The following is a 15,419-nucleotide window of genomic DNA, read 5'->3' as shown; positions in this document are numbered from 1 at the left end:
TAAGAAATCAAAAGACAGGTTTGCTGTTTCAAACGTTCTGTTCCAGCTGCTGGCTCAGTTACTTCTGATGTCATACAGCATGTTGAATAAAACTACTACACAATAACTAAGCTAAGCTGCTCCACGTTGCCTATTTTGGGGAGCTTCCTTTTGGACAAAGAGGGGAGTTCAGTCTTCATCCATGTCATTTCTTTGGCCCATGTACTGGGACTAAATATGGTGCTAGTTGCAGGGTATAAGCATTAGGGAATCTAGATTCAAAGAAAGACTTCACAGACTTCATAGTCTAGATTCCCTGTTGCTTATACCCTGCAACTAGCACCTTATTTAGCTATCCTCCTCTTGGCTCAGTTATACTGCCCCCAGAGAGAACTTACTGCTTCCCCATAGAGGTAGTAGACCCAGGACATTGCTGCTGGAGAGATGTCATGCCTAACTCAGGGTATTGGATTAGACATACTTCCTCCAGAGCGCTACTATTGCTTTTATTTTGGTAACTGAAATGGTACCCCACCTTCTGGGATTAGAAGGAACAATTTTGATATTTAAATTCTGATCCATACATCATCATCATCATCATACTGGATGCAGAGTTTGCCAACCCAATTTGTGGCAGTCTCATCGGCGAAGTGCAGAGACCTCAGACCACCATCAAATCTGGCCAGAGGGCAGTCATCCGTGACGTACAACATTGTCTGTCTTTGGCCACAGCCACATGTGGGATCCTCTCATTGGCCCCGGGTATGAAGGCTGGCTCCATGTTGACCTTGACCCATTCAGAAATCTGGTCAGAAGGGCCCATGTCAAATCAAAACCTGGTACACATGTGGCTGGGTCATTTATAAGAGACCGGTTTCTGACATCAGCTGCATACCATTCTTTGATGTTGCAGTCACGCTGACGTTGCAAAGAAGTGTGGGCAAGGCAAGTGGGCCCAGATGGGTGCCGCAGCAACAAACGTGCTCTTGGGTGGTCGAAGAGGACTGTGCATTGTGATAGGCTCAGGTTTGTCCTGATCTTCTCAACTATTCTGGGTTTAGCATCCTCACAATGGATGTGTGGAGGAGTGATGTTGCTTAACATGCGGAGCCACAGCTCTAGTGTGAGTCAAATTGTCCCAGTTACAGTGTGTATGACTGAATATAGTTGTGTGTCAACCAACTTGATGCGAGACGAAGGGAGCCAGGCTGGAGCACAGTATTCTGCTGCAGAGTAACAGAGGCTAAACTGGCTGATTGGAAAGTTTGAGCATTTGCACCCCACAAAGTGTGAAGTGCCAGCCAATTTGCTTAGAAGGTTGTTATGTGGCCTCTCCTTAGCCACAGTTTTCCTCAGGTGGTTAAGATATCTTAGAGATTTTTCAGGGTTACTCCAAGAGACTGGGTGGGATTTATGTTTCAAGCGATGTCCATTGAGAAAGATATTCAGTTCTTGGACTTCTTTGGCATTGTAAAGATGGAAAACACTCAAAATTTTCTTGGTCACACTTGATTGTAAATGCCACCGACTACAATATTCGGCCATCTTAATCAAGCCAGGAATTAGGGCATCTTCAAGTTCTGGGAATGACTGTGCTTGGACACCTAAGCAAATGTCATCTGCATACGTGAACTTATGGGACTGGGTAAGAAAGCTGAAGGTCACTTGTGTACAGGTTGAAAAGCGTCAGTGCCAGCACAGAGCTTTGGGGTAGACTGTTGGTTTGTCTTCCACGTGCACTCAGAAATGTCTATTGTGGAGGAGAGGGTCAACAATGTTGATTACCCATGCAGGGAGTGCTCTTGACAATTTGACTGTGTCACATGCTGTGTGCTAGACTGTGTCACATGCTGCTGTCAGGTCCAGAAATATGGCTCCCATCTTTGGGTTATTCTGAAAACCTTTTTCAATGAAAGTTGTCAAAGCTAGCACTTGATCATGCTCCAACCTGTCTGAAAGCCCCCTTGCTCGATGCTGAGTATTGATTCCACTTTTGGGGAGATGTACTGAAGAATGAGACACTCTAACACCTTGAATGGCATGGACAATAGAGATATTGGTTGATACTGACATAATGTTGCAAGCTCTTTCCCTGGTTTCAGGAGAGCAATGACTTTTGACATTCACCATGACTTCAGAAGTCACTTTTCAGTGACCACTTGCGTGAAGAACTGCGCCAGCCACTGATGGACACGAGTCCCGAGAACTCTGGTGATATGTCGTCACAGCCAGTAGCAGAGCACTCCTAATTCTACTCAGACTTTTGTCTAACTTTGTGGCTGTGAACAGCTGTATGAATTGGTGAGTGGTGTTTCTTTTCTTTGAAACTTGACGCCATTCATTACGGACTTGTCATCTGACTTGGTTCTCATTGAGGGCCTTTGATACGTTCAGCAGACAGCTGGCAGCTTGGTTTGGCGTGACGGGTGGTCAGCTTAGGGTTGGTGGTTGCTGAGCTGCGCCGAAATGATGAATCAAATTCCAGCACTTTCAGCTTGAGTGAGTGACATCTAGATTCAGTGTTGTCTCTTCCCATCATCTAGCAGCAGCCAGTGACTTGGTTAAGTGATCAACAATATCTGGCTCACCAGAGGATTCATGCATGGTAGCATGCCTTGGTGCCACCAGGCCAGTTTGGACTCTTGCTGTCATAGGCAGCCACTAATGGGCTGGGTGCTGAGGACAAACGTTTTGGGAATGTCCCAGTAATAAGTTAGCAGTAGAGAACTATACTATTCTTATCCAAGTACCAATAAAAATACCTTAATTTCTCAAACATCTAGCTGTTGGCATTTTCCAACTGAATGACCCTGTTCTTTGGTACGAGTCACCTCTCATCTTTGGTTTTGAGTTCAGATAAAATCAAAAGTGACTCTGTCACTAATCTCAGACACTGTTCATCGGTTCAGGCAAAATAAGAAGTTAGTGGGCTCAGTTCAGACCATCTCTGAGGTTGGAACAAACCACAGTGGGGACCCAGGTCTGCTTTGGGGTGTTTGATTCAGGAGAGGTTGTACAGTGGTGTGTGTATACTTTCCATTTTGACTTGCCCTGTCTACAGCAGCTGGAGTCCAGTAGCTTAAACTAGAACGCCTATGGCTTACACTTACCAGCCTAGGGAGCAAAGGGCTGAGAGGCTACGTTGCCCACATTCTAAATATGGATAAGGCCATTGTCTATCTCTGGTTGTATGTGTAGACAATGTTTTTAATACAAATAAGGGTGTGGGGGAACTATTTAAAGAGCTTTAAAGAGCTTGCTACATTAATAAATTAATTTCTTAGCTTGTTTTCTGTTAAAGAAATGTGATAGTGATGCATCCCTAATTCCTTCCACATGCCATCACCTGCTTAATCCCTCCCAGAGTAAAATTTATTTTTCGTTGCTGAAATTGGCTCTGTGCAGTTTTGGGGCTTTTTTCCTTAGAGATTTTCTCCAAAACAGATTGAAAATGAGACTACGGTGCTGCTGCTTTTAGCCTTGATTTATTAACAGTGCAGGTTATCTGACACATGTTGTGTTTGCATTATCTCTGTAGAAAATAACCTGATAGTACTAGCAAGGCAAAGAACTACAATTTATTTTGCCAGCATAAAGATGGACTAAATTATGACTATGAAATGGGCATTGTGACAAGGCTGCGAAGCTTGCCTGACTCCAGGTCTGACCGGTCAGACAAGAAATAGCTTCAGTCTGTAGAGTGTGTTCATAATTTTCCTGCCCTACAAGTTATGGGTTTACTGCTTTGTTAATTGTCCCCTTGGGAGGAAGGCAGTGAACAGCATCATACTATTTAGCCATTGAGCCAGCTATTGAATCAATGTCTAGTGAAGCACTTTGATGTAGGAAGGGAGGGGGTGGGGAATGTCTTAAATATTCTGCCTTTGTGGGTGGGATTCCTTCTGAAGTTAAGGAGACAAGGAAGGCATTTTAAAAATGTAACTTTCATTGTGAGGAAATCAACGTATTAAGAACATGTCACTGACACTGAAAAGCTACAGAATTCCCAGGACCCTGATTACAGAGCACACCTGCCAACATTTGAATACTATAAATAGGGACATTTGAGCTCCAGCTCCTCTAAAAGATTGCCTGTGTCTTGAGATTGTTTTCAAGATCAGATGTTGCATTTAATTTAGCATGGCTATGCCATGCTGTGTCTGTCTGTCTGTCTGTACTCCATTGATACAGGCTGGTGTAGCTGTATTTTACTTGACATGGTTTTTTACTAGTGAAAACAGTTTAAAACATGAGCAAGCTTGTAGTATAAATCTGACCTTGGGGGAAAAATAGATGCTGTTTTAAGCTTAAAAGAAGTAAAGTGATCTGAAAAAGCTTTTTGGAGATTGGGGGAAAAAATTGTCTTTGAGACTATTCACTCCTTAGTGGGGATAATCGACACGTTTGTATTTTTGTTACAAATTTTCATCTTAGGTAGACAAACAATATTCTGATTAAATACAAACAAAACAGTAGAACGCCATTTCAATGCGTTGAAGATTGAAGCACAAACCAACAAAGGGAAGCAATGTCAAAATCTCCAAAAGAGATTCAACAACTCTGTGCTTCTGAGTTGATTTTTTTCCCTCTTAGGGCATGTTTACATTACGGTTAAAAACCCACAACTGGTCGGTGCCAGCTGACTCAGGCTCGCAGGGCTTAGGATAAGGGGCTGTTCAGTTGAGGTGTAGATGTTTGGGCGTGGCTGGGGCCTAGGCTCTGGGACTCTGTGAGGTAAGAGGATCCCAGAGATGGGCTCCAGCCTGAGCCTGAGGGCAGGTCTACACTACCACTCTGGTCAATCTAAGCTATGCAATTTGAGTTACGTTAGTAGCGTAACTCAAGATGACGTAGCTTAGATCTACCTACCATGGGGGCTACACTACGCTATGTCGATGCTCTCCCGCTGACATTGCTTCCGCCTCTCATTGATGTGGAGTACAGAAACCGATGGGAGAGTGCTCACCCATCGATTGAGCATGTCTTCATTAGACCCGCTAAATCGATGCCGCTGCATCGAGTGCAGCAGTGCCGATTTAGCTCCATAGTGAAGACAGTGTCTACACTGCAATTAAACAGACCCATAGCCCAAGCCCCTTAGCCCGAGTCAAATGGCACAGGCCAACCGTGGGTGTCTCATTTCAGTGTAGACATACCCTAGTCGTATAATTTCCTTGATGACTGTGTGTTTGCCTTTCACCTGTTATTGAGTCCGGTGCTGCTGCTGCTGCTTCTCTGGCTCAGCACAATAAACCCGGTTCAAGCTTGTTTTTGTAACTGACTTTAGAGGCATGTCTGTCTTGTTCCCTGGCCCTAAGAATTATTTTTAAAATATTTGCTCATCCATCATCACCTCTGTAGATTTCACAGCAGTAACATTTTTAACCCTCTACACTTGGCCTCTCCCTTCTACCTGCCACTATTTCTTGTAGCAAATCTCCCAAAATCATCCTGGGGATTTTCAGATGTGTTTTAGATCAGGGATTTATACCACTGGCATTAAATTAAATAGATTTTGGCTTTGAAATGAATACAGGATACTGTAGCATTGAAAAGACACAATAAAATATGTCTTTATTCCCTGCCTGTTTACCCTACTTTCCCCACCCAAAGGGAAAGTGCTTATCTCTTCTCTCTGCATGTTTAGTTAATTGAATAGTAAGTCTTCCACTTTTTTTTTTTATTATGAACATGTGATAAAGAGCAGAAATAGAGAGTTTGGAGATGATGGGTGAAAATGCAGGGAAAAAGTAAAAAGATTAGGACTGTTTAATTTAGTTAGGGAATGTGAGAGGTGTGTATGAAATAATAAATTACATAGAATAAGTAAATCAGGCAGTCCCATTTATTAAAATGCATTAAGGGGACATTCAATATAAATTGAAAAGCAGTGAATAAAAACAAATACAAGGAAATAGCCTTTTCTATACACATGTATAACTAACCTGTGGAACTCACTGCCACAAGATTGAGTCAAAATGTTTAGGGGGATTCTAGGAAACGATTATATAGATAATAAGAATATCATTTGGATTTGGCAGGAAAGAGTAGGAGGTATATAAAACCCGCATGCTTGAGGTCATAAGTCAACTTTTAACAGCCAGAATTTAGGAAGCAACTCTCTTTATGGCCAGGTTATTCCATAATTGTCCACTATGGGGTTCTGCACTTTCTTCTTAAAACTTTTTTACTGCCAGTGCCTGAGAGGACACAGAACTAAATGGATGACTGATCTGAACTGGTACAGCAAGTCCTATGTTCCTGACTTCATACTGAATCCTCATTTATTGCAAACTTGGACTTGAAACCAGCAGAGTCAAACTGGCCATGATTATGCAATTAGGTAGAGTGAGAGAATGAAATTCCGGATTACAACAGCTCTGTTGGTCCTCTGCACTCCTTATTGCAGCCTTTCTGCCCTGCTTATTTTCCTTCTAGGTTAATTTGTAGGGTTATTGCATGCCCTGAAAAGGGATAAACATGCAGGTTATTGTAAGTGGGATGTGCTTCAGAAGAAGAGCTGTAGAATTTCTTGTTAACTCCATGAGCTTTTAGTAATGAGAATCATTATGCGGAGTTAAATCTAGTACAAGGGTTCTCAAACTTCATTGCACCGCAACCCCCTTCTGACAACAAAAATTACTACACAGCCCCTGGAGTGGGGACTAGGGACTGAAGCCTGAGCCCACCCGAGCTCACTGCCCAGGGTGGAGGGGCCAAAGCCCCCCTGCCCTGGACAGGGGGCGCAAAGCCCGAGGGCTTCAGCGTTGGGCAGGGGGCCTGTAACCTGAGACCTGCTGCCCAGGGCTGAAGCCAAAGCCTGAGCCCTGCCACCCAGGGCTGAACTCCGTAGGCTTGGGCCTCAGGCGGTGGGGCTCGGGCTTCAGCCCCGGTCCCCAGCAAGTCTAAGCCAGCCCTGGCAACCACATTAAAACAGGGTCACGACCCACTTTGGGGTCCTGACCCACAGTTTGAGAACCGCTGATCTAATATTTCAATTTCAAGATACAGTATCTCACAACTCTGTACCTTTGTCAGATACCATGGTATTTCCTCTTTCTCCTTCTTTTGTATCCCTCCCTCGGTCTCAAAGACTTCCTTACCCAAAATGTGATGATTACCTTGGCTGAGGACTGTGTAAGATTCTCTTTCAAGCTAGTTGCTGGTACTTGGTCAGAAAGATGGGTACAAATTGCTTTTTAAGTTGAATTGCTCAGTTTAGTGCTGCCTGGTCCTTTTCCTCTCCTTCACCTCTCCCCATGGGTTTTGGCTTTGAGTTTAGGTTTGGGCTAGATCATGTGACAGAATCCAGGTAGCAATTTGTAGCTTTTCCCAAAAATACCTTTAAATCACAAATTCTTTAGGGAGAAGAAAATGGAGGCAGAAAAGCATATGAGTGGGCTTATTACAGCTGGCCTTGGAACGAACTACAGTCATGAATCTTGATTTTATAATGTTTGTTTTTAGTGAAGAGTCAGTTTCCTTCACTTTGGGCTAACGGTAAGCTGTCTTATTCAGTGTTGGTGGGACAGTGTTGCCTCTGAGAATACTGAAATGGGCTATGATTTTACTTATACAGCTGAGATCAATGAAGACTCTTGCAGTTGTAACCTGAAACTTTTGAGAGCAAGCGTTGCAATGGTGGTGTTCACAATTCCTGTATTGCTGAAGTTGGCTACAAACCTAATCACTGATTCATTAAATTACCAGCCTTTACTTAATAACTATAACTATGTTTGAAAAATTTAAATGAGCAGGTATTCTAGTTGTTCAAAATGGACCTAAGATGAGTCAGTTGTACTGATGGATGCTAAACCTAGTTTTTATTATCCATCTTGATTCAGTTTGCGAAAAGTGCTAAATTATGTTGAAATTATTTCTAAATCTTTCTTGAAACTTTAACGTTAATGGAATTGAAAGTTGAAAACTACCTGATTAGCCCCTTGTGTCAGAGGAAGTGCAGAATGGGGCTGCACACAGACTCTGGCATGGGGGGGGAAGGAGACAGATGGGGAAATGGGGGGGTATACAGAACCCTTGGGATGAGGGAGGGTTGGAAGTGGGGCTGCAGGGAGTCCTTGAAATAGAGGGGGATGGGAAGATGGCAGAAAGAGAGAGCGAGCTTCGGGGGGGTGGGGAAGGTAGGGATACAAGGACACTGATGGATGCAGTGTATTTGGCCTTCAGAAGCAACAAAGTGTGTGACCCTCTAGTTCAGGGGAGTCCAACCTGTGGCTCTGGAGCCACATGCAGCTCTTCAGAAGTTAATATGCGGCTCCTTGTATAGGCACCGACTCCGGGGCTGGAGTTACAGGTGCCAACTTTCCAACGTGCTGGGTGGGGTGCTCACTGCTCAACCCCTGGCTCTGCCACAGGCCCTGCCCCCACTACACCCCTTCCTGCCCCTGAGCCTGCCGTGCCCTCGCTCCTCTCCCCCTCCCCCCCCCCAGCCTCCTGCATGCCACGAAACAGCTGATCAGAAGGTGCGGGGAGGGAGGGGGAGACGCTGATTGGCAAGGCTGCAGGTGGGTGGGAGGCGCTGGGAACGGGGCGGTGGGAGCTGATGCGGGCTGCTGATGTAGTACTATGGCTCTTTGGCAATGTACATTGGTAAATTCTGTCTCTTTCTTAGGCTCAGGTTGGCCACCCCTGCTCTAGTTATTCTTGTTTATAAAATGTATGCCTTCCTGTTCTTTCACAGCTTAGTCTGTATTTGTCATGACTATCTGTCTGCTTTGATTTCAGAGGGCTCTTTTCTGTTGTTCATGCATGTGAAAGTTCAAGTTTAAGATTCATGGGTGATTTATGCATGCCTCACTAAAAGAATAACCCCAGAGACTTTCTCTTCATTGAGTTATAACTCTAACAAAGGGGTTGGAGACATGTTTCTAGGATCACTTGATGAAGAATGTTACTTTTAGCAACCTCAGAATTTTCTTATTTATGTGCATAACTTAGGCGCCAAACATCAGAGGTGGTAATTACAGCTTGTTAGTAAAGTGTAAATTTTTAGCATAGCTATAAGAACATGGTTTGAATTTGGCACGGCTGACCTTGAAATAGTACAAGAATGCTTCACTTAGTCACAAAGTCTGCGAGGCAGCATGACTGATACTTTTTTTGTTTCACAGTGAATTGATTTTCAGCAGCTCTAGCATGCTGTCCATTAATAATACATGAAGAGTAAAATTTACTTGGGTAGGTAAAAGACATTGATGTTGTCCCTCCTCAGTCTTCAGTGCTGTAGAATGAATTTCGTGTAGCTCACGAAAGCTTATGCTCAAATAAATTTGTTAGTCTCTAAGGTGCCACTAGTACTCCTTTTCTCCTTCATTACCTGCTTCTCCTGCTTTAGGATTTATCGTATGCCAAAATTGCAGGCCCGGGTCTTGGTAGTACTTGAACTGGGAGAACTAAAAGCCGCAAGCGTCTGGCCTGTGTACACTAAGACTATTTAGTACAAGACACTAAGGCTATGGCTACGCTACAGAGCTTACAATGGCACAGCTGCACTGATGCAGACGTTCTAAGCGGATGGCAGAAGCTCTCCCGCCAACATTATGCTGTCCACATTGGTGCTGAGGTCGGTGTAACTTACATCACTTGGGGTGGGGTGGCGGCTTACTCACACCCCTGAGTGACATACCTTATACCGACATAAGCTGTAGTGTGTACATAGCCAAGTAAATAGTAGGGTCAGGACCCACCTTTCAGTTCCTGCTTGTCATGCTCTGAGAAAATAGTTGAACAAGTAGAGTGTGATTTCTACATATCTAAATTTCTTCTAACCTTTTCCCCCAAGCTTTTGTTCAGCTCCCTAGTGCAATTTTAATAGTCATTTGTCATCACTGCCCTGTCAGTGTTTCTTTAACCAAAATGCTATTAACTTAAATGCTGCCTTTGTAAAATTTAGTGTATGTCCAAGGTATGTTGACTGTAGAACAGTGTGTAGTTTTAAAGAAGAAAACCAAAACACAGGCTTTAAATTCAAATTATATTTGAAGGAAGCAAATTCTAAAGCTTTTGTAGTCAGGAGAAAAGATGCCTTCCTTCTCTTAGAGCAAAAATCTCATGGCATGTCTCCTTGGGAAACCTATAGCTGGTCTCTGAGTCAGAGCTGCTCTTTATCCCAGCAACCTAATTCGTCTTCCTCCTGACTCTGGTTCCAAAGGATTGGAGCTGGGGCACTGTATTGGGGACTTTTATGATGAGCTAATGGGTCTCATGATTCTAAATGCTGGATTCCAAGAGAACTGAGGTGGGTGTTTACTTGTTAGCTCTCTGAGTCTAACAGACTCTGCTGATCCATCTTAGCTTTTCAGTTCAAATCATTTTAAAAAGCTTTCTGTTTGTCCTAAGTCCCAAGTCCCTTACTGACTTGCAGTTAGCTCTCTTGCTAGTCTAAATTTGTTTTCACTGGGCTGTTGCAACACTTTAAAAATACTTGACTTAAAACTGTACGGAGCATAGAATGATTACATCTGTGCTTGGTGGTGTTAGTAATGCTGTTAAGGGCTTTGTTTTTCAGTCTTAAAATAGCTCTTTAGTTTAAAGCTCAAGCTAAACACAGCAGTGTTTAATGTCGTGAATTGTCTCAATGCTTTAGCTTCAGACTCAAGATTTCTTTCAGTAGGAAATAGTCTTCTAAAACGTGGGAAGTGCCTGACTCCCACTGAGAATATTCGTGTTGTAGTTGTATGGGACTTTTATTGTACTGTACTTTCTGTACAGCAATTTCTTTACAAATTTTTTATTCTGTAGGATTTAAAATATGTATTTTATGTTGTCTCTAATGTTTTTATATACAGGCTTAACCCAAAGGCAGAAAACATAGAAGCACATACTGCATCCATGTTTGGGAAAAGATAGTTACTACGGACAAAGGGCATAAACATCGACGACATAAGAAAGATGAGTATGTTAAAACCAAGTGGGCTTAAGGCTCCTACCAAGATCAGCAAGCCTGGAAGTACAGCATTGAAAACATCTGCGTCTGTTGCTGCTGGTAATGAAGATTTTAACATCTTAACACTTTTTTCTTAAGTATCCTTTCTTCTAACAAAAACTAATCTGAAGGTTGCGGTTGAATTCTTATATATCTGGTCTAACTGAACTGATGTCTTCAGTACAAGTTAAAATCTGAATTTACAAACTGGGCATAATTCTGAGTTCATAAGAAAAATGCATTTTAAAAACCTTAAAGGATTAGTTTATTTCCTTGAATGTTACTCCATTTACCTAGTGATATAATGTTCAAAGAATTGATCGTTCTAAGGAAGAGCATTCTATTTCGGAGCGTGCCGTGCTTCCAGACTTGTGAATTGTGAGCAGATCACTCATAACAAATTAAGGATACCTGGAATGCAGCTGACATGTCATTATGTGGCATATTATTGGTTATGTGAGGTCTGAGGTATGTGCTTGCCAGTATAGCCAACTGCTGTTTATTTGCCCCTCAGTACAGTAATCTCTTAAAGTGATCATGCCATAATACAAGGCTTCAAGCCTTTTTGACAGTAATATACAATTTTACATTCTAGCTCGTAAATTTAAATTTAGTGCCGTAGTATTGTGTATTTATTATTTTTGATCTTTCAGAAAGTTCCAGCTACTGAGTAAAATATGCTGGTACTTTAGAGTCTTAGAAACAAACATTCATTTCTGTATACATACAAATATTGTAAAGTCTTGAGGCCCAAAGCTCTCATCTTCTCAAAGCAGCAATTTTTGCCAAATTGACCATCTAGTCAGGCAGCTCAAAAAATGAAGCTGATGATTATTAAAAGTATCCCATTTTTAAATGGTCCAAAGGAGAGTAATGAGCTTATGGTTAAAGCATAGGCCTGGGAGTCAGACTCCATGGATTCTAGGCCTGACTCTATGGACTTCCTGTAGGTTCAAGCTTTTTTGTACCTCTGTTTCCTCACCTATCAACTGTGACTAATACTACCTCAGTGGAGGGTTAGACTTAACTTGCTAAAGAGTAGGAGGACTTGTGGCACCTTAGAGACTAACAAATTTATTTGAGCATAAGCTTTCGTGAGCTACAGCTCACTTCATCGGATCAAATAAATTTGTTAGTCTCTAAGGTGCCAAAAGTCCTCCTTTTCTTTTTGCAGACACAGGCTAACACAGCTGCTACTCTGGAAACTTGCTGAAGAGTGTAAAGCATCTTGAGATGTTCAAATTAAATTCACAATAGAAATACAGACTGCGATGTTCAAAGGCACCTAAGGAAGTCAGGCGTCCAATTTCTGCGGGAAGTCAGATCTTGGATACCTTGGACAATCCCAGCACCAAAATGCAATTCTCAGTTATCCAGTTCTGATATGTTTATAATGGAACAATTTGGTACATATTCAGAATATGCTTAAGCCCAATTCAGAGTTCTGAGGCAAGCAATTTTTCTTGAAGAGTAAGTAAAACATTTTGTCGTCATAATGGTAAAGGTGGGCAAGTGGATTTTGTGCAGGGCTGGTAAATTTTCATTAAAACATTGCAAGACTGGATCAAAGGCTGTTTAGTTGTTAATTCCTTAAACTGGTTAAGGAAATGTGAGAATACTGCAATCTCAATATAGTAGTAAAAAATACATGTTTACTTTCTTCCTTCAGAGTTACATACTGGATATTTTTAAATGGAAACAAGCTCATGATGCATACTGGAATATAAATGTGTTTTAACTGATATTGCTTCCTTATTGTGTTTGGCTCCAGTTCCAGCAGAAAAAGCAGTGTCCAGTGAAAAGCCGACAAGCACACCCACCTCGGAGGCACATGATGACTTTGTGGATGACTTCAGAGTTGGGGAGCGTGTTTGGGTCAATGGAAACAAACCTGGCTTTATTCAGTTTCTTGGAGAAACACAGTTTGCTCCAGGACAGTGGGCAGGGATTGTCTTAGATGAACCCATTGGCAAGAATGATGGCTCTGTAGCTGGAGTTCGGTATTTCCAGTGTGAACCTTCACGGGGAATATTTACAAGGCCATCAAAGCTGACAAGAAAAGTGCTGGCAGAAGATGAAGCCAATGGTACACAGACAGCTAATGCTTCTAGAGCTACTTCCCCAACCTCCACATCAGCTGTTAGTATGGTATCTTCTCCCCCTGCAGCAGCTCCCCCTACAGGAATTCCTCAAAAGACTTCTCCACCAGGAGGCAAGGAACACTCCACTCCTACTCAAATTAGTAATCTTTCAAAAACTGCAAGTGAATCTATATCAAACCTCTCTGAAGCTGGGTCTGTAAAGAAAGGAGAAAGAGAACTCAAAATTGGAGATCGAGTTTTGGTAAGTTTTGGTATGAGTTCATCCCCATATCTCATTTCAATCTAACAACCTATAACTTTTGATATTGTTTAAATCTATTTTTTGTTAATTAGTGTTAATGCAATCCAGATTCAAATACAAGCTTTCTGCTCTGTTGAGTTATACAGGCTGGAAAGTAAGAAAGTTATAATGAGGTGGTCCATGCTGGTGGGGTGGGGATGATCACTGCCCACTACTGCATGGAATTAGAACCTGTGTGTCATATGGGCCCTGCACTACTAACAGGTATTGAATATTCTCCTTAGCTTGTACAGTGCAGGACTGTGCTGTTGGAGCAGGAGCACCACAATTCCACCATGCCAGGGATGTATGATTCAGATGGCTGTGCAGTATAGCACAGTGTCAGCTGTAAAGCTGCAGATTTGTTCTATGCCATGGCTTGGGTAATATAGATACTAGTCTCCAGTTTCCATTTTTGTTTAATAATCAGATTAATATATATAATTTGCTACTGTTTGTCTTTTTATGGCCTACTAAATCAATTTCCATCTCGCTTTCATATTGATTTATAATCATACCTTAGAGTCCTATGCTGCTGCTGCTGTTAAATAATGATGCCACTTTTCAACATCCATCTGGAATTTCAGAAATACTGATTTTTAACTGAAATCTTCAAAATTAACATTAATTTCAATGTTGTTTTCTGTGTTTTGACTACTGGGCTAAGTAAAGCTGCTACAGCTCTCTACTTTAGCTCATCCCATTATGCCAGAGTATCACAGAACATATGGTGTAGAATTTCTGCACCCTGTGTGGAGATCTCCGAAATACTAATGCAGAACAGAGGCTGGTTTTGCAGCTTTCATTCTATTGTGCTTTGCCAGCATTCAGTAAAACCCTTAATCATGCTTTAATAAGCTATTTATATTTTCTTCATCTTGCTCTAATTTTAAGCAGTACAATAGTGCTAACTACAAACTGCAGACTTGTCAGAGATTTCCGTCCAATCTTTCTTTTAGTCATTCAGGGCCCAATGTCTCCAGCAAGCTTCTCAACAGTAGAATGCTTAATGGCTCCCATTAGTTATGACAGGCAGCAACAGAAGCAGTCTTTTAAGACCAGTGATCACCTGAGGATTAGCTGTTCTGCCACTGATCTGTGAGTTTAGTTGGATGCCCTTCATAAGCTTCAGAACAGAAAACTTTTGTATCACAGTTGTGATTTTTATTTTTTAAAATAGCTTCAAGTTCTCTTACTTGAAATGACCATTTTAAAGCTTTAAAATGCTTTGTATTGATTTTTGGCCTTAGCTTAGTCCAGTGCAATAGAACCTGGTGCCTTTTTTGATAACCTCTTTGATGTGCGTCTGTGTCATAGAAGACTCCTAGAGAGAGATGTTCAGAGTTGTGGAAGTGGTGTTCAGCTGCTGGATGTGAGCACCAAACTTTGGTTGTGGGAAGGCCCCACAGAACTGGAATTATGTTCTTACAGGACATTTTTAAAGACTTCTAAGCACCAAAGTGGTGGATTTAAAATAAAATTGAATTAATATTTGAAGGGTAAACTCCACCAGACTTACAACCATTTGGGTCTGAACTATTGAGTGTGTCCCTTGTATTAATCGCTCTTGGAGCAGGAGTTATAGCTTGCTGTAACTTTAGTATTTAAAGTATAGCAAATGAAGAGGCATCTTATGTTTAAATTTCCATTAGCTAAGACAGGACAGGAATTTGTATTACTGTCACAATCAGCATGTCTGAACATGCTGTGAAAATCTTGTCAAGAAAATTGCATGGATGTTATTGTTTTGTTTGTGGTGATACCATAAAAGTAATGACTCTGGGATGAAAAGGTGGGTTGACAAACAAGGATACAATTTCTAGGAGATTATTCAGTGTATCAAGTGAATGGTGAGCTACTGGTCCAATTCCCCAAAGTTTACTAGTGACTAAAAAGGAATTAGGAGTATCTTTATTATCTCATGCATTTTTAAAAAGTAAGTGTGTGTGTGTGTGTGAGAGAGAGAGCGAGAGATCTTTATAAAGAATATCTCTCTGCTAGTCTTAGCTACTTAAACACTGACAGTCTAGTTAGTTGGTGCTCTAAGTCATTGCCTGAGGAGCTTGCAGTCTAATTAGACCGATCACACAGAATCTTCCTCTGTATTCCTATA

The 15,419-nt window shown here is 41.8% G+C and overlaps 1 protein-coding gene across 12 annotated transcripts in view; it reads left to right on the top strand.

Annotated features, from left to right (window-relative positions):
* CLIP1 (CAP-Gly domain containing linker protein 1) overlaps window positions 1-15,419 on the top strand; it is a 114,285-nt gene that overhangs the window by 26,900 nt on the left and 71,966 nt on the right. For all 12 annotated transcript variants that reach the window (XM_037878520.2, XM_037878529.2, XM_037878525.2 and 9 more), the window contains 2 exons: window positions 10,788-10,984; window positions 12,696-13,267. In XM_037878520.2, the coding sequence (XP_037734448.1) occupies window positions 10,891-10,984; window positions 12,696-13,267 (666 nt within the window). In that variant the 5' untranslated portion in view covers window positions 10,788-10,890. Of the gene's footprint in view, window positions 1-10,787; window positions 10,985-12,695; window positions 13,268-15,419 lie in introns of those variants that run through there.

Source organism: Chelonia mydas, chromosome 15 (genome assembly GCF_015237465.2).
Source record: "Chelonia mydas isolate rCheMyd1 chromosome 15, rCheMyd1.pri.v2, whole genome shotgun sequence".
NCBI lineage: Eukaryota > Metazoa > Chordata > Testudines > Cheloniidae > Chelonia > Chelonia mydas.
Note: the sequence above shows the minus strand (reverse complement) of the source record. Positions and strands in the feature narration are given on the sequence as shown.